The sequence below is a fragment of the Vidua macroura genome, chromosome 5 (genome assembly GCF_024509145.1).
Source record: "Vidua macroura isolate BioBank_ID:100142 chromosome 5, ASM2450914v1, whole genome shotgun sequence".
Lineage (NCBI taxonomy): Eukaryota > Metazoa > Chordata > Aves > Passeriformes > Viduidae > Vidua > Vidua macroura.
The window spans coordinates 29220220-29238691 of record NC_071575.1 but is presented as its reverse complement, the minus strand read 5'-3'; the positions used below and the strand labels follow the sequence as shown (position 1 = coordinate 29238691).

The following is an 18472-nucleotide window of genomic DNA, read 5'->3' as shown; positions in this document are numbered from 1 at the left end:
GGAAGTGGTTCTGGACTGGAAGTGTCTTGAGTTCCCAAAGCATCACCCACCCACCCACAAGCACTGCTTTCTGTTTTGAAAAGGAAAGCTTTATTCCATGCAATGGAAAGGAGAGCAACTCTATAGGGACCTCTGGTAGGACCCAGAGCACATCAATAGAGCTGCCCTGTCCTGTGATCAATCTCCAAGGAAAATAGGGCAGAGTACCATTCCCTGTGGGTCACTCTCATACTTCTCACCAGCTCCTTCACAGGTCACTGTGAGTATCATTGTTCTGTTTTCTGTCCAGCTCAGCTTCTGTTGGTTCTCTGTTCTTCAGGCCTTGCTGGTCTCTGTCCTGTGCCCGTCCTCAGCAGATCATAAATCTGACATTCCTTCCCTGCACCACACAGGACTGGGACTGATTTTATGTCCAGAGCTGTGCTGCTGTAGGATCATTTCCCTTGGGCTGATTCCCATTCCCCCCACAAGCTCTGGGATCCCCTGTGCTCTTGGAACAGTCTGGGACAGGGGAAGATTTATCCATAACCCCACCTGACTTTATCCTGTCCATCTTGGCAAGGAGTGGGGTTGCCCTTCCCCACAGGATCCCAACCAGAAATCTGTGCTGCCCTTCCCCTGTGGCTGCAGGCAAGGCCAGGCTGTGGCCAGGTGGGGAAGGGTCTCCTTGTGCCCAGGCAGGGCTGGAAACACAGGGCTGTGGATGGATGTGACTTGCAGAGTCAGGATCAGTTTGGGATCACCCCTGTCCCCAGGCTGGACTCCTCTCCCCTGGCAGTGCCTTCCTGGAAGTGCCAGTGCCAGCTCTTCCAGAGGGGATCCATCCAGGCTCAGACACCATCAGGGAAGGGTGAGCTGAGCTTGGCCACGAGTCTGGAGAGAGGCTGCAGGAGAGCCTGGGAGCAGAGATTGGGCAGCTAAAGAGAAATGAGACACATCCCATCCATGGTTCCTACAGGAAGCTGGGCATAACATATCAGCCGGGACCTCCTGTTTTTGGCTCTTCTTCTGATGCCTTTATGAAATTGTTGCAGCTTTTTCACACATATTTTGTGTTGTTTTGGATCCATTACAAGGTGCAGACCGTACTTCATCAAATCCAATGACCGTGCAGAGATAATCAAAGAAATGTCCAATTATACTGAACCTGATCAGGGGAAAAAAGTCAAATTTGATGACATTGCTGACATGCAGTGAAAGGCAGAGTGGCACCTGGCCTGGCTGCTAAGCTGTGTTACTGCCACTGGGACCAGGAACTGCCTTGCTGGAATCCCCCTCCCATTCCTCACTTTTGTTCCCCACATCTCCACAAAAGTTTCTGGGCAATGCTTTCCCATCCAGAAGCATTCCCCTGCTACGGTCCCCTCCAGCCAATGGTGCTGACATCACCCTCTCTCTTGTCCCTGCCTCCTGTCTCCTTCCTTTCCCCAGGGAACTGCATCCAGCCAGATCCTTCCTTCCCCAGCAGAACTACAGCTGTGTCCTCTCCTGCCATCCTTACAGGACAGCCCTCTGTTCCCTGGCCTGAAAGGCTCCCTTTCCTTGGCACAGGCATGTGCTGAAGCACCTGCATCTCAAGGAATCAGGTTCCCCCAGACCACAGTCCCTGATCTCCCTTGGGCTCTCTGCTCTTTGCTCTGGCTTTGGGATTTTCCTCTTCCCAGACATTGCATGGCAGGGACTTGCTGGAATGAGCTCACATGGCTGGGTCGTGTTCCACGTTGTTGATCCACTTCCACTTCTGCTCCTCTTGAGAATATGTGAGACCAAGTAAGTAGTAGTTATGTCTTGATTGTGGGAGAAGGTAACTCTGGAAAGGAAGCCAACAATGGGAATTCATGAAAATTACATTTTCTTCACCAGAGGCACAGTGGGCTCAGTGCTAAACAGCCAGCACAGAGAGTGCAGTATGCATTCAGCCACAGCACCTCTGCCCACAGCTCCATGGGGATGAATTTCTCCCTTTCTATTGAAGGTCGTGTCCCTGTTGAAGGCCCCTTATGACTATAATAAATGTATTAATGCACCTGTGGTGCCCTTACAGCTGTACATTGCAGTCAGACAGGTGTGACTTGATACCTGGGGACACTTTTCCCTTCTGATGGGGGAGGCAAAGCCTTTTCAGGTTTTGTCAAAGCCGTGGCTCTCACAAAGAAGTGTCTGTTCAACCTCCTTGGCCTGTGTGCTAAATCCCTGTAAAACCCCAGCCAACTGGGCAGGGAGTTTGCTCCTTGCCATGGGATAAGGCCTGGGCACAGAAGGACTCCAAGCCCCAGGAGGCCTCTCCCTGTGCAGGGCTTTGCTCCCACTGCCAGGGCTGGCGTGTCCATGGCTGGCAGCAGGTCCCAGAGCCCAAGGACATGTGACAGGAGCTGGCAAAAGTCACTGCTCAGCACTTGACCAGGCAGCTCCAGCCCCCCGAGCAGCTGCCCCAGGAGTTGGATCTCACCAGCTCTTCTCTGCTGTCAATGACCACCAGGTCTGAGCCCATGGCGGTGCATTCTGCACGAGAGGCTTCCCAGCCCTTTGGTTTCTTCTCTGGAGAAAAGAAGTAGCAATTTCTCCCATGTTTCTTCCATGATGTGGGGCAGCCTGCAGAAGGGAAGCAGAGGTGTGGAAAATCCATGTTCATACTGACCAAATGATGCCATGATAACAGAGATGTCAGAGAGGCAATTCCAGCCACAGACGTGCCTGTGTGCTCCTGCTGAGAATTGTCACCAGAGCACCAGGGACTCCCACAGCCTCTGGAGCTGACAGCAGCCCAGAATCACCAGGCAGGAGCCAGACAGGGAGCAGCACAGCAATCATGATCCAGCCTTTCCCATCTTTGCTCAGCAGATCCTAAACAGCCACAGGAAATTGCACTGAGTTGAAAGGCTGGTAATGGAGGCAGCTGAGGCATATTGTCCATCCTGCACCCAGCAGTGCTGTGCTTCCAGAGGGATTGTTCCTCCTGTCCCTTCCAGAGCTCATCCTGGCAGTGTCCAGGATAAGGTTTGTATTCCTGAGATGGGAGAGGTGTTCTTTCTTTGTTTCCCTTCTGACCAAAACCCAGTCACACAGCTTTCCCTGTCCCCTTCACAGTCAATGCCACAGGCTTCTGGAAACTCCCTCTGGAATGACAGAGGATTACTTACCTAGTGCCTCTTCAGGGATGGTTCTTGTTGAGTCTTGTTGGCTGCCTGCAGTTGGACCATCTGAAAATAAGAACACAATTTCTGCTTGCAAGGAATGGCCACTCTGCCACGCGCTGTCAGAGCTCTGCTGGAGCTCTCTGACCCCCCATCACCCAACACAGAATGCAAATTCTGCCTCTTTGCTCATGAGAGTACTATAAAAATCACAAAATGGTCAGGTGAGGTTCCACTGAGTAAAAGGCAACACTTTAGTTCATTTAAACAAGTTATATCTTAATAACACTGTATTTGTTAATAACAAGACCTATTGGAAAATTCATACTAAACTAAAACTTATCAAAAAGTCAAAATGCAACAGTTTTTATATGGAGCACAAGTGAAACCTGTGTGCTCTTGAACTTAAGAACTACCTTGATTTAATTTCTCAAGTTTGATCTTGATCTCAAGTTTCTTAGGAGTATTTTTTCAGGTCTGTACCTGTTCTGAGCCAGTACTGAGACCCACAAAAGAACTACAATTAAAGCCAGACCTGGATCTAAGTCTAAGGACTCCTCTTTCAATGTCAGACTTAAAGCTGTATTAAATGCAAATTATACATTTTTATTTTCTGTTGGTTTATTATTTGTTTTTAATTTTTCCCATCCTTGGGTGTTAGACATTTTATTAATGTCAGAGCACTGTCAGGTATCAGTCCTGAACTCTATGCCTTAAAAAAGCAGAATGACTTGCCTCCCCCAGCCCTATTCTTTAAGTTCCATGGATCAAAGGCTTTGCACTGTCTTCCCCATGTGCATTTCTGAGCAGGTGGCAAACTCTGGGACTTGAGAGTGATTTGTGGTGGAAGCTTTTCAAGCTTTCTCAGCTCTCAAAGGATGGAAAGAAACAAGCAAAAACATCTGAAAATTTAAAATGGCTATTTGAAAACTTTCAAAGGAAATGCCAATTGGGTCTGTTAATTTTTTTCTGATGGAAATAAGTTGGTTTTTTTACTACAAAATATCATTTATCTTTTTATGTAGCTCAAAATATGTTATGATTTTAAGGAAACTTCTGTAAGATGTGGTTTAGTTGCCTCCTTCAAATGAACTTTTATTCACAATTATTCTAAGATTTGTTGTGTTATGGACATCTTGGTCTCATGATACAACCTCATCAGCCTGTGGGATTCTCACAAATAGCAATTGTATTACTGGTAGGCATTACCGAATCTTAACTTGTTTCATCAAAACATTTGTACAATAAATTCTTTGTCATTTGAATGTTGACAGTTTTTCATTGGGATTTTGGCTTTTTTATCTGTTGGAATTTTCAACTTTCAAACCACTTGACTCTCTTACAAATTTCCTCTTACAGCCACAATTAGCTAAAAACTGCTGTCCTTTGCCTTCAAACCAAACTTCCATTCCTACTGGCTTTATATGTCATGGCCTGGACATCAGACCGTGGGGGAGAGACACAAATTAATTGCTGTTATGACGCTAACAAAAGAACTTACATGTGATTATTAAATATACTGCCAGGACCAGTAGGAGGATTATCACCACCAATATGGTAACATGTTTTCTGGAACAACAACTTTTACCTACAGAGGGACAGAAAAAGAAACATTAGGGGAACAGCTGGACAGAAGCACCTTTGCCTGCATTCCAAGTTGCTCTTTTCAGGCTCCCACTGGGACTCTGGAGCCTTCCAGATCTGCAGGCTGGAGCCAGGCTCAATGTCCTGGTGCTTCCCTGCTGGCTCTGGTCACCTGTACTCAAGCAACTGAACAGATCCCAACCCACCATGGCTTTGAGGAGATGTGAAAAGGAAGAGAGTCCTTTCAATCAATGCCTGCCCTCTGCTTCCTCATCTCCTTTGTTCACTTCCCAGTGCTGCTGGGGACAGGAGCCTGGGCTCGGGGGTGTCTGGGTGTGGCCCATCACATCCTTCTATTCCTTTGCTAGGAAAGCCAACAAGTGTTTGAGGGCACAGAATGCAACACCTCAGCAGCTCCTGCTCTGAGTGTGGAAAGTAGACAATTGTATCCTCCTGCCTCCTCATGGTTTTGTGTCACTGCATGTTTGGGGCATCAGGATCAGCCCCTCTCCCCTTCTTGTTTAAATTCTCATCACTTTATCAGACAGTTAAACTCACCCGATGATTTGCAGTTTGCTGCAGCATTTGTCTCTTGGGATTTCACTTTCACTTCTGCATAGGTACAACCTGAGCCTAGGAACAAGAACCGAGCACAGAGAAAGCTGAGAATCAACTTAAATGAAACAAAAATGACTGAAATTGTGAGAAATGCTGAACACAGGACAGCAGCTGGTTGATGTGACTGTGGTTAACTATGCATAAATTGTATTTTTCTCCATTATAGGCACTGATCTCAGCTCTGTGGTGACCAGGAACAGGACCCAAGGGAACAGCTGGAGATGTGTCAGGACAGGGTCAGGTTGGATGTCAGGGAAAGGTTTTTCCCCCAGTGGGTGGTGGAGCACTGAACAGGCTCTCCAGGGAATGGTCACAGCCCCAAGGCTGCCAGAGCTCAAGCAGCATGTGGAAAATGCTCTCAGGGATGCACAGGGTGGGATTATTGGGGTGTCTGTGCAGGGCCAGGAGTTGGACTGGATGATCCTTGTGGGTCCCTTCCAGCTCATGATATTCTGAATCTATGTTCCATGATGACACTGTCACCCTTGGAGCACTTGCTAGAGGCAGGAACAGAATTGGTTTCTCTTCAAGGCAGACAATACCAGAGGGGACAGGGGCACATAAACACATTGTCAATCTTGACAAAAGGGAAGGAATGTGCCAAGGGTGGCCTAAGGATGTTCATCCAGACGGGAATGGTGAGAATGACTAAAACATCAAAGCCTGAAAATTGCAGATTGTGCCAAATTTGGAGTGGTTTGAGATTTTACCAAAATTAACAAGATAACATAGAGCATAGTGAAATCTATTCTATCATCTGCAGGTAATAAATAAAAACCAGCAGGGAAGAAAACATATGGAGAGGAAAGCAAGGTCAGAGCAAGATAAAAAGTGGGTAGAAAGTAAAAAATAGGATGTTGCAGTGTTATAAATCTCTCAAAGTCATCGGGATATACAACACTGAGCCCCCTGGGTTCTATCCCTGTACAGAGCTAAGACAGGAGTCAGGGTTTTGAGCTCTTTTCAGAAGATGGAGATGATATCTGGGAAATCTTGTGCATAAATTCGGTGAACACATAGAAGAGTGGGTAGGGGTTTTCCTGAAAGGCACAAGCAGAGAAACACCCAAATGTTACTAGAAATCAATCAAAATTTTGAATAGGAATACATGGGTTAAATTCTAAGGAAAATGGAAGTTGTAATCAGGTGGCACCTGTTGTGGTCAATTAGGCCCTGAATGCGTCTGTTGAAAGGGATGGTAAAACCCTGTTTCCTGGTGTTAATAACTCCACTCATCTGAAAAGACATGCAGAGGGTTCACACTTTGTGCAAAAGAAAAGTACCGGATGGCAAGAAATAATTTCAGCCAGAGTGAAAGCAGGTTTAAAAAGAAAGGAAAGAAAAATGAAAATGAAATACAAATAAACACTCTATGAAGTCTGTTACTTTTTAGAATGTACTTTTATGGCAGATATTGCAAAACCAGTGCAAACATATATGCAATAATTTTAAACTCATTAAAGAAAGAGAAATCCTCGATTAGAATTTTGCAAAGTCTTTGATCCTAAATCAGACTAAACCTGTCCATAAAACATTTCCTACTTGTGCATTTCACAAGCAGTTTGTACAGCCAGAGCAGGAGGAGAAGCCCCCAGGCAGTGCCTGCTGTGCCCAGGGAGCAGGAACAGCTGTGCAGGAGACTGCTGTGAACACCAGCAACAGCAGCCATTCCATCCTGAGCAGTTTGCTGCAGGAATCTCAGGCTGCTGGGGGACAGTGGGCCAGGGGCAGGAGCAATGGATGTTCAGCACTGGAATGTTCTCCAAAATGGATAAAAACAACTCTTAATATCACAGCAGAGACACTAACTCACACTTGCACCTTAGCAAGAGAAAAGTAGATCTTACAACAACTTGCCTTTGTAAATATAAACAACCCTATCTGGACACTCCACCTGCAGTCTTCCAGCACGGGCCCTCATGTTTCCCTTGTGCTCTTTGAGACTTTGGTTCTCCAAGGAACTCTCTCAACATATATGGGAGAGAGACTGGAGAATGCAAAGAAAGCTCAGTGCCCAGCACTGGACCTACCTTGGACATCAGGGACCCTCAGGTTTCTGGGTCTGGTTGGTTCAGGCAAGTTCAGGTCAGCATAAAGGACATTTTCTGCCATTTTTGTTCCACTCTCTTCTTTCCTCCCTCGGCTGTTCTGACAGTGGCACTCTGGGCTGGGGACAACTCAGAGGTCCCTCCCCTCTCTAAGCTTCAGGAGGAAGTTCTTGACTCTTCCGGTCACACAGAAACTTCTAGAGAAAAGAGAAGTGTATTTCTGCTTCATCTTTTGATGGCACAGGGTTTTATGTCAGTAACATGAGGAAATATAAGTTCATGGCCTCCCTGAGGTCACCTGTGTTGGGAAGTGGTTCTGGACTGGAAGTGTCTTGAATTCCCAAAGCTTCACCCACCCACATACAAAACACTTTGTCCTGCTGTGTCTTGGGCACTGTGGGCTCTGTGCAGCTCACAGACATTGTCTGCTTCTCTACAAGGGAATTCTGGAGGCAAAATGGGGATCAGAAAGTGGGATTTGTCCAGTCTGTTTTGGGAAGCCCAAAAGGTGCTTAATATGCAAAAGCAGCCACAGGAATAGTGCAGCCTAAACAAAACAATCCCTTGGCTTTCTAAGTTTGTAATATCCCTCTGGGCAGTTGGGGTCAGCTCTGTCCCCTGTCAACTCCTTGTGCACCCCCAGCCCCTCAGTGGTGGGATGGGATGACAAACAGAGGACTCTCACTCTATTTAATCTCTGCTCAGCAAGAACTAAAGCATCCCCGTGTTCTCAACACTGTTCCAGCACAAGTCCAAAACGTAGTCCATACCAGGTGATATGAAGGAAATTAACTCTATCCCAGCCAAAACCAGCCCAAGGCCCTAGAATTTAAGAAGGATGTGAAGGTCCTTGAATGGAGGCTCAGAGGAAGGGAACAAAGCTGGTGGAAGTGTTGGAAGAAATGTCCTGTGAGGTGCAGCTGAGGATTCCATGGTTTGTCCAGTTTGGAGAAAAAGAGCCTGAGGGGTGACCTCTTTTGTCTCTGGAGCCCCAGCACAGGAAGGACACGGAACTGTTGGAGAGAGTCCAGATGAGGCCAACAAAGTGTTGAGAAGCTAGAGATCCTCTGCTGTGAGGAAAGTCTGAGAGAATGAGATATTTTAGTCTGGAGAACAAAAGCTTTGGGGTGACCTGATTGTGGCCTTCCAGTGCCTGAAGGGAGCTACAAGAAGGATGGAGAGAGACTCTTGACAGGGGCCTGGAGTGACTGACAAGAAGAAACAGCTTCACACTGACAGTGAGTTGGTTTAAATTGGATATTAGGAAGAAATTTTTCTCTGTGAGGCTGGTGAGGCCCTGGTACAGATTCCCCAAAGAAGCTGTGGCTGCCCAATGCCTGGAAGTTTCCAGGGTCAGGTTGGATGGGGCTCTGAGCAACCTGGGATAGTGGAAGGTGTCCCTACCCATGACAGAGAAGGTGAAATGAGATGATCTTATGGTCCCTTCCAACACAAACCATTCTATGTATTCCTGTCATTATAGAAATATAATACATTGCTTTTCTGATTTAGAACAAACTATAGGAAAAAGTAGCGTGGTTTTTAATAAAATAAATACCAATTCTGACTGAACCTATTTCTTCCACAGAAAGACAATTTTCTATTATGGATATATTCTCTCAGGGCCATCAGATCTGGAACACCCTCTGGTGCCAGTGGTCATGGCAGAGGCTTCTTCAAAGGGCCAGGGATGTGTTCTGGTATTCTGTGCCTCATGTCCTATAATCAGAGGCCCAGAAAAGCCAAGCAAACACCAACTGTGTGAGAGAAAGAAGAGGAAGTGAAACAGTTTCTCTGGTGCTTGATGACTCAAAAGTTTGTACTGAGGTCAAATGAAGGTTTGCAGTGGCCCTCAGGACTCAGGACAGGGAGACATGTCCAGAAATTCTGTGACAAGCTGAAGTACTGAGTCTAAACAACAGACCCTGACTGAGGCCTGAACAACAGGCCCTGAGCCAAAGTTGCTTCTAGATGAATCTTCCAACCAAATGTTATATATATAAATTCAATCATTAATGAACTATTGTCATATGTGTTTGTTTATTGGAAAAACATGTGTTTACCTTTCCATATCCAGAAACTGGATAAGGCCACATCTGGCCTAATTAGGGGGGTACACAATCAAAGACAAGTGGTTCCCCCTTGGTTCCCCCTTGAGCCCTGTGCAGGCCTTGGGAGAAATCCAATAGGGGAATGAAACTAGAAATTATGTCAGCTTGTTTGTTTAAGAGTACAAAAAATGGACTACTGTCACAACAAAGTTGGGAAGCCATTCCACATCTCCACAAAGGTGGAATGGGTTGGAAAGAATCTTAAAGTTCATCTTGCTCCAAACCCCTGCCATGGGCAGAGACACCTTCCACTATCCCAGGTTGCTCAGAGCCCTATCTACATGGACTTGGACACTTCCAGGCATGGGGTAGCCACAGCTTCTCTGGGCAGCCCAAAGTATTCTGTGATTTTTCAGCTCCACCAAGTCTTAATTCTTTTTTTCATTCAGAATTTTCCTTCCTATTAGGGAATTGCATTGCTAATTTGCCAGTTGTAACATGGACTGAGTGTAGGAAACATCCATTGAGTTCAATCAACTTTTTCGGGTTTTATTGCTGGTTTTTTGGAGTGACAAGCACATGATAGCACCAATCCCACAAATTTTGCCATAAAAATAGGGCCCCTCTTTCCTGTGGAATATTGCCTACGCTGATCAGCAGGTTCTGCTGCATCTTGAGGGAGTGCTGACTGTGTGGGCCAGTGCTGTTTGAAGAAGGAAGGTGCAATATCCCACTGAGTTGATGCTTTTGAACTCCATTTGACAAGTATGGTGCAAATACCATGGGGGGGCGGGGGGGGAGGGAAGTTAAAACAGGGCTCCAGCTCCCCTTGTAAATCCTTTTATGTAATACTGAGATGCTGCGTAACTTAATACTGGAGATAGCACACAGGGTAGTTTGTATTGTATTTCTGAGCACTTAGCCACACTTTTCAGCATTTAAATGTATACTTATTATTTCTCTGTGGTATTTTTTGGTGTATTTTCCACAAAACTATGATGGGGAGTGGTAAATATCTTCAGTAATTTAAAGATATTTTAATGTGGGTCTATATGGATGGGACAATGGCCCTGCATGTCTGTGTTAATAATGAGATGTCTGTGTTAATAATTCTGCTGTAATTCATCTGCACCTAATGAATCTGGCTTCCTAAACCCTAGCTAAGGGCATGGGCAACATCTGAAAGCATTTTCCTAACAGATAACCCCTCACACTTGCCAGCTCTATTTCCATGTTTCCAAGACGAGTCATGTCCATCTTTCAGCCTCTGCAATCCCAAACTCAGTGTGGCCATGACCAAGAAAGACAGAAGAAGGGGAGATTTTTAACATACCAGGCTCTTGTGCAGCCTGCAGCATACTTACCTTGTGCAGCCTCAGGTCAGAGGTGAAGAATCTTTTGGGGTCAGTTGAGTCCGACACATCTCTGTACCTCATCAAGAAAAGATTTGGTTAAGATTTCATTACAAGATCCAAATTCAAAGATAGGTAGTCTGCAAATCAGCTATTCTGAAATAGATAAAATATTTAAAATTAAATATACATTATGAACAAAGAATGCAGTAAACACTAGGAAAAACAACCCTCCTTTGTGAAAGCAATCCTTTTGGACTGGCTTTTCACCCCTTGACAATACTCAGACAATGACTTTTTCTGGTTGTAGTAAAATTAAAACAAAAAACAAGGATGTGAGAGAGAGAGGCTTAGAAGGAAGATTTCAAATAGAAAACCTCACTTAAATTCCGCTTACAGTAACTAGGCTGTCTTTCCCTTAAACTATCTGTTCCTTGGGTTCAGTGGATGTGCTTGACAGCTGAGTAAATGTGGATTTTTCTGGATTTAATGTGCTTGCTTACTGTATCCAGACCTAAAATAATTGGGAGATATTTTCTGATACATAAGATTTGAAAAAAACTGTAACTTTTTTGGGACCAAAATTATTTTCTAATATAAACAAAGAGTTTCCACTAACAAGTAGGAAAAAATAATTGTTAACGTTAAATATATTTTCTGAAAATAATGGAATGTTTAATACTTTTGAAATCAAACATTTCAATTTTTCCTTTCAGGATGTTCTTTTAGGAGAAATAAAATGCTTTGGGCTTACCCCAAATCACTTTTTAAAAATCATTATTAAACAAATAAGAACAAGTGTTTCTTCTGTTTTTTTCCTGCAGTAATTCACAGCTAAAAGGTCCCTGTCTGGGTCACAAGCCAAAATAGATTTAAAAAGTGGTTTTGACAAGAATCATTTTGCAACCAGCTGATGACCATAAGGAATGCTGGCTACCTCACTCCCTCCAAAGTTTACCCATTTTTAGACAAACATTGTGACATATTTTGTGCAACATATATTTTACTGTTGTGTGAAAGAGGAACTGAAAACAGCTGAACAAAGCAAAACCACTGAACCTGGCAAACTGGTATAAACTCTTTCTCTCTGTATCTGGATAAAATTAAGCTGCCCATTTCTCTTTTATACTTAAAGTAAAACAAAACAACAGCCTGGTTTTTATTTAACAGCCTTGGTGTCATTTTTCTCCCTCTAAACTCCAGCTGCTTTAACATCAGACATCTGTAGTGGTTGCCTGACAGTGGAAAAAACAAGAATTCCCAGGGATGTCCTATCCTATGCCTGACATATTTAAGTGTGCCAGGGCCTCACTACCCTCACAGGGAACAATTTTTTTCCCAATATCCATCTAAACCTTCTCTCTGTCAGTGTGAAGCCATTCCCTCTTGTCCTGTCACTCCAGGCCCTTGTCAAGAGTCTCTCTCCATCTTTCCTGTGGGCTCCCTTCAGGCTCTGGAAGGGCACAATGAGGTCACCCCAAAACCTTCTGTCTTCCAGGCTGAACAATCCCAATTCCCTCAGCCTTTCCAGATTGAAGATTCCCAATCCTCTTAGCCTTTCAGTATACCTTTTTTCCAACATACTTGGAGCATGACCCTTAGCAAAGGAGGATGAAGAGGAAATCTGTTCAACTTACAGAGAAGCAGATGCTGCCATTTCAGAAGGCACCTCCTGTCACAATGTCAAATCCATGCAGCTCTCCATGAGGGCTGAATCCACATGCCACACAGGCAGTGTGGATATGCAGCTCAACCCCATCAGCTCCTGTTCATCATGGTCCCAGCAGAGCTGGAAGATGCTGGAAGGATCCAGGAAGGTGGGGAAATGCAGCAGTGGAGATGCAAGCTGGCCAGAACAAAAGCAAGGGAGGAACAAGAGGAAGAGCATTCTCTTGATTCCTGAGAAGAACATCACCATCATTTCTGCAGTCTCTGAGTCTTGCTGGTACCTTGGGCAGCTAGGAGAAGCCCAGTTTATATGGAAGTGCCCAAGGCCGGGCCAGTTGCCAGGAAGGAGGGTTGGAACCCAACTGTTCTATATTCAATTTAAAATGTAGGAAAGATCAACACTTTACATAACATGCCTTGGCACCATGCCTGAGTGAAACTGTACTAAGCCATCTCATATACATCTTTAAACATTTTTAACAGCTGTTTAGTCCTACAGAACCAAAACAAGGCAGCCACGTGTTTACCTCCTACCCAGTACTCTTCAGGGTGGGTGAATGTTGGCTCTCCTCACCAAGGAAAAGGGGCTCTTCTAATGAACTTGTCTCACCACTGCAGATTCTAAAATGAACCCTGATTGTACCACTGTGGTGGGATGGTTATAGACAAGCTTGTAGGAAAGAAACTAAGTCTTAATGCTATGGCTTATCAGAGGAAGCTGTTGTGGCACATGGAAAGGGCTCCTGTGATAGCAATCTGGAAGAGTAGAATAAGAAAAATGCCTCTGCTTCATGTGCTGTATCTTGGTGGGAGTGAGTCAATGGAGAAAAGTGCATCATCTCTTGTGCTGCCTGAGGCCTTTCAGTGTAATGACATAAAAACAATAACCCTCAGCAGGTTTCTCACCAGTTTTGCCAGGAAGTGCCTTGTCCATTATCTCCAATTTGCCCAATTGAATAATCCACTACAAAACTTATTCCAGATCTGTGGATTCTGGAGGACATTGTAGTTTATTCCTATTAACTTGCAGGGAAAATGTAGAAAAGCCATTTGTATTATTTTTCTGGGGCAAGTGTTGGAAGAACAGATGAACAACAGAGTAGGAAAGTTACCTATCTGATCCTTAGGCACAGGGTTTAGAGAGATCAAATTGCATACAGATTGCTTGAACCCCAGGTCATGTTGTTGACAGTCCTGCTTTAGACAGCAAGTATATTTATGACTTCTTATTTCAGTTCTCTAATCAAATGCTGACACTTTTCATACTGTCTGGTCCAGAGGCCCAAGACTCTGTTTTTGGGGGGAGCCAGGGCTGAGGGATACAATAATGCAAATTGAGTATTTGGAGGTTAGGACAGCACAGGGATGTCAAAACTGAGAGACTTTGGCCTGTACGGGAGATGAACCAAAGACAGAATTCATCATGAAGTGGGAGGGGGGGGGGGCGGGGAAAGGCAAGGGAATCTGCATCTTCCAGAGCTGCCCATGGGAGAAATTTTCACTGTGACTTATTCTCCACTTTTAGGCAGAAAATCCCTTCCTCACATGGAGAAGAGTGTGAGATTGGAGGATGCAACTGAGACACTGCTGAAATGTGCAACTCTCCTGGAATTACAAGGAGAAGTGGTTTGGCTGTGTGACAAGGATTGGAGTTTCATGGTCTCTTGGGTGGAACAGGATGTGTTGGCGTTTGCATGGCACTGCTGAGAGGCGTGGGAGAGATGTGCAGGAGCAGGAAGATACCACAGATTGGCAGTGAAAAGCATGCCAAGGAAGATTTTAAAATTATAGATGACTTGAGAAGAGGGAGGAAGATAAAATCTGCTTCCTGTAGAAAGCTAAATGCTCCTACAGGAGCCAGTGTGAAAAGAAAGAGGAGAGTCAGAATCACAGGATGCAATGGCACCTCTGAGTATCTGCCTCAGGCAACAGACAGAGACAGACAGGAGAGGAAAGCAGTGAAGTTCCACTCAGTTTTCTCTCTGGGGATTATGATGACGTGCAACAAACTCGGAAGGTGAAGAAGAAGGAAAATGCTATGCTCAATACTCTCAAAACAGCCCTGATTGTTCCACTGCTGAAATCCTTTGCTGGCAGCACACACATCCCTGACTCACAGCCAACTTCCACCCCATACCTCCCCAGCTCAGCAACTCCCTGTTGTAGTGCAGGAAGCAGCAGATACTGTTATATAGAGCCAGTTGAAGCAATGTCAGTATCATTTCACACTATTTGCATTCTGGTGAGGTTATTTAACACCTCTCTTCTTTTAGGACAAATTTTAACAAAAAAATTCAACTTAAAAATAAATTTGGTTTAAAAATGTCTGAAGGCTGATACCCAAAAAGGTATTTAACAGAATGGTAACTTGAACCTATTGTAACTAGGCTAAAAAATATCCTTACATTCAGCTACTCACTTCTTTGACAGCCCTCTTTTCCATGTCTGAATCCATCCCAGATTCCCTTTATTTCAAAAAGCTATAGCCCTTGTGGAAGATGGTGCCAACCTGATTCACCTTTTGCCACACATCTGCAGGGCTACTTCTTCCAAATCCTAAGGATGATATGGAAGCAGCACAGGAGATGTAAAGCTCCTTGTTGAGTAACACATGCAATCCTGAAGGAAAAAGGGTGGCATAAGGGAGATTTTTTCACAAGCTGCCTTGTGAAAGGACTTCACCTTTACTTAATGTAATTTCTCAGCTCTTTCACTGCTCTGGGCTTGTTTATCCACAGCTGTGTTGCACAAATCCTCCTGTTCCAGGAGTTGTCCCACTGCAGCTGTGAAAAGCCCTTTCCTTCTTCACAGGCTGAAAATCCTGGATGCTCAAAAAACCTGAGGACAGAGAGGTGGAGATTCTCCTTATAATAAGTAATTTGCAAAGTGGGTTAGCAGGGACACATCAGCATGTGAGGGATATTTACGGAATGGGGAATTGTAGGACTGCAGTTCTTTTTTCCCCTTTCCCTTTTCAAGCTTTAAAGAGGTGCCAAAAATATTGCTAAAGGCAGGGGCATCCCAGATGATGGCTAAACACATTTTGGAACAAATATAAACAGTGTCTACATAGCCATTTTCTGGACAGACTTATCACCTGAAAGCTCAGAGCACTGGAAGCACAGAGAGGGTCAAAGATGAGCAGTTCCCAGGCTGATAAATCGGCTTTACTTGTCTCACATAGCAAACAGGAGGGCACAGGCACACCCAGAGCTGCAGAAATTGATCCTTGCACAGTAGATCAGGAGCAATCAGGAGAGAGTCTCTGCTTTTGAAGGCCAGCTATATGGGCTCTGCAATGACTGTGCATTTGATATATTGCAGTTATACCCTGTTACACAGTTATACCCTCCCAGGAGCAGTGGTGAAGTGCAAATATGCAGAAAGCTTTCAATTCCAGAAAGGTTGTTATTTACAGACAAACAGTTTTGTAATGAGGTTTCAGAGACAGAAGTATTCTAACAGCTTGGTCACTGAGCCTTTGTGTTCTCACAGCTCAATTATCTGAAGATCTGTATCTGACATCCTGTAAATACCCACTGCTGCAACAGTGCTGGTCCCTGCATGTTCTCATCAACTCAGTCACTTGGATTCCTAGAACTTCTCCATACTTTGATACCCCTCTCAGCCTCACACCCCAAATCACTTATCTGTGCTGTAAAAATTCACAGCAACTGGAAGACAGAATCGTAAGATGATAGAATGATTTGTGTTGGAGGGGACCTTAAAGATCATCTCATTTCAACCCTCCTGTCATGGGCAGGGACACCTTCCACTAGACCAGACAGACAGGCCACATGTGCAGAGATGGATAAGAAAGCAGCCACCTCATTTTCTTGGCAAATGTGGTTAAAAAATGGCAATACATAGAGAAACAAAACATGATGCATGGATTGGGCTTTTCAAGAAAGCAAATTATCAGTGCTTCTTTTCTCTGTGAGACTGCGTCATGAAAAGTCTGAGGGTGGCTCCAGCTGAGCATGAGTCAGAGGATTCTTCTTAGCATTTTGTAGGTTTTTCTCTTACACAGAGAATTTTCTCATTATCTCCTTTCAAACGGCAGAAGGATGAGGATGCTACCTGTGTCTGATGGATCTACTTGTTTCTACAGAGGAATGTGAAAGCAGTGATGATATTTCAGGGCTAGATATTTCTGCCAAGCAATTTCTATTTATTTCTGTCATCTCTGAAAAAATCCAATAGTTATCCACAAGATCCCTTATTAGGAAAGATTTTGAAGATGGAGATCACCATGAAGGCTGCAGGAATTAAAACAGAACAGCAGGTCAGCAAGGAAGGGAAGACAGCAAATTCGTGGCAGCAGTGAAATGCCGTCCATCTGCCTTCTATATGGAAGGCTGATCAAACTGAATTATAGGCTCAGATGACTTTGCCACTTTTCCCTCAACAGTGAATGCCTTGGAAAACCCACCAGCATATGCCATGAGAAATAATATGATGATGCTTACTACAAAGAGCTACTGAAATATACTAATTGTGAAGAAAACACAGAAGCCCATTTATCAAATGAGGTTTACACCTTCATTAGGGTGACATGCATTCCAGGGGTCAAGGGCACCTCAATATAATTGATCCCAAACTTTGCCCCTGAGGTAGAGCAGACAAAAGCCCAAGTGCACAGTTGTGAGAATCAGATATTGTAACTTGGGGCAGCCGAAGCAGTGAAGGGAACGTGACACAGCAGATGAAGAATGAACAGCAACTGCACCAAACTAGTAAATTCTTGTTCCAAGGGTCTGAGAAATGTGATGAGGGCTCTGTCCACACTCTGCAGTGTACCCACCCTGGCTGTGCTGTGCCATAACATGGTGCAGAACAGAACTCACTTTTCCTAGTACATCATTCTGCTGAAGAATGGGAATGGGAGCATTTTATGGTCTCCGTGAAGGTTCAGCTGCAAAGGAGTCTCTCTGACATCAGAGGTACAAATAATTCTGGCACTGCAAGCAGGCCTGCTTGTCAGGAATGTCTGCATCACAGCAGGATTGTATTTGTCTGCCAAAATACCCTTGCAATTCTCCGCTCAATTACCCTCAATAATGGGCTACTGCCCTTCTTGGGTCACTCATTTTCCAGGTGTTTCTTCAGGAGTCCCAGGATTTGCCTGAAGCTGAGGGGATGATCCCAGCAGTCCATTTTCCCTGAGATGACTTCTACCATTAAGTGATTCAGCTGTACCTGTCAGGTGGCTTGTTTACTCCTGTAACACTGGAACTGTTTGAGGACCATTTCCATATCCTTTGGATTTTCCTTTTGCAAAAGAACCTGTGGGAGTTTGCTGCTATGGTGACTCTAAACACGTCTGAATACCTCTTTCCCTGGAGGCTGCTGCAGTGTCACTGCTAAAGTAGCAGCTGCTTTTGGTAGGATAATTTTCTCATTATTCCTTTTCAACTGAATTTCTACCTATAAGCTCCAGCAAATGTAAGAGGTGTAATGAGGTGGGTGCTTTACAAATGCAGTGAAAAGATAGTCTGTGGTTTGGAGAGTGAAATACCTAAATTAAACACATTAAGCACATAAGCCATAGGGATCACAGAAATTAGTTTGGTTTTTGTTGGGTTTTTTTCCAGAGTATTAAGTTAAACTTGCTATGAAGGACAATTTTCCCAAATCAAATCAGCTTGCTTTAATCCATTCTTCCTGTTGAGTCCCTGCAGAAATGGGCCCAGAATACAACTCTGCTTTGTTGTTGTGAGAGAGCTAAAGAGAATAATTTACATTTCTAAATCTGCTAGGAAGGTATGACAATGTTTTTCATCTAGCAGCTTCACTATAAAAAGAGGAAGATGGAGCAGGAGGAAAATGAGGATGCTGGGTTTGATTTCTCTTATTTGTTTTATACATAAGTAAATGCAGTAATCATATCCATTAATTATTCCTGACTTATGCTGCTGTAAGTAAAAGGATTCAGATTCTTCAGTCAACACGTCTGTTCTTTTAGATCCAGGAAAATATAAAATTCAAAAGTCTGTTATAACACCAAGAATAAGCCA

The 18472-nt window shown here is 44.3% G+C and overlaps 1 protein-coding gene across 1 annotated transcript; it reads right to left on the bottom strand.

Moving 5' to 3' along the window:
- Nucleotides 1-797: 797 nt before the first annotated feature.
- On the bottom strand, nt 798-7691 carry LOC128808102 (C-type lectin domain family 5 member A-like). The gene is made up of 7 exons (XM_053978918.1): nt 7367-7691; nt 5277-5351; nt 4636-4722; nt 3141-3200; nt 2450-2592; nt 1701-1810; nt 798-1147 (listed from the first exon to the last, which is right to left on the bottom strand). Exons 1-7 carry the CDS (start codon nt 7446-7448, stop codon nt 1018-1020), a joined length of 687 nt encoding a protein of 228 aa, XP_053834893.1. The 5' UTR covers nt 7449-7691; the 3' UTR covers nt 798-1017.
- Nucleotides 7692-18472: the final 10781 nt, after the last annotated feature.

What these genes read in the sequence shown, in the direction of transcription:
- LOC128808102 (XM_053978918.1), bottom strand. Translation starts at nt 7,448, where the DNA reads ATGGCAGAAAATGTCCTTTATGCTGACCTGAACTTGCCTGAACCAACC. An exon ending in CATCCCTGAAGAGGCACTAG is followed by an intron (nt 2,593 to 3,140) that starts GTAAGTAATCCT and finishes TCCCTTCTGCAG; the next exon opens with GCTGCCCCACATCATGGAAG. An exon ending in GTGGAACACGACCCAGCCAT is followed by an intron (nt 1,148 to 1,700) that starts GTGAGCTCATTC and finishes TCCCCTGATCAG; the next exon opens with GTTCAGTATAATTGGACATT.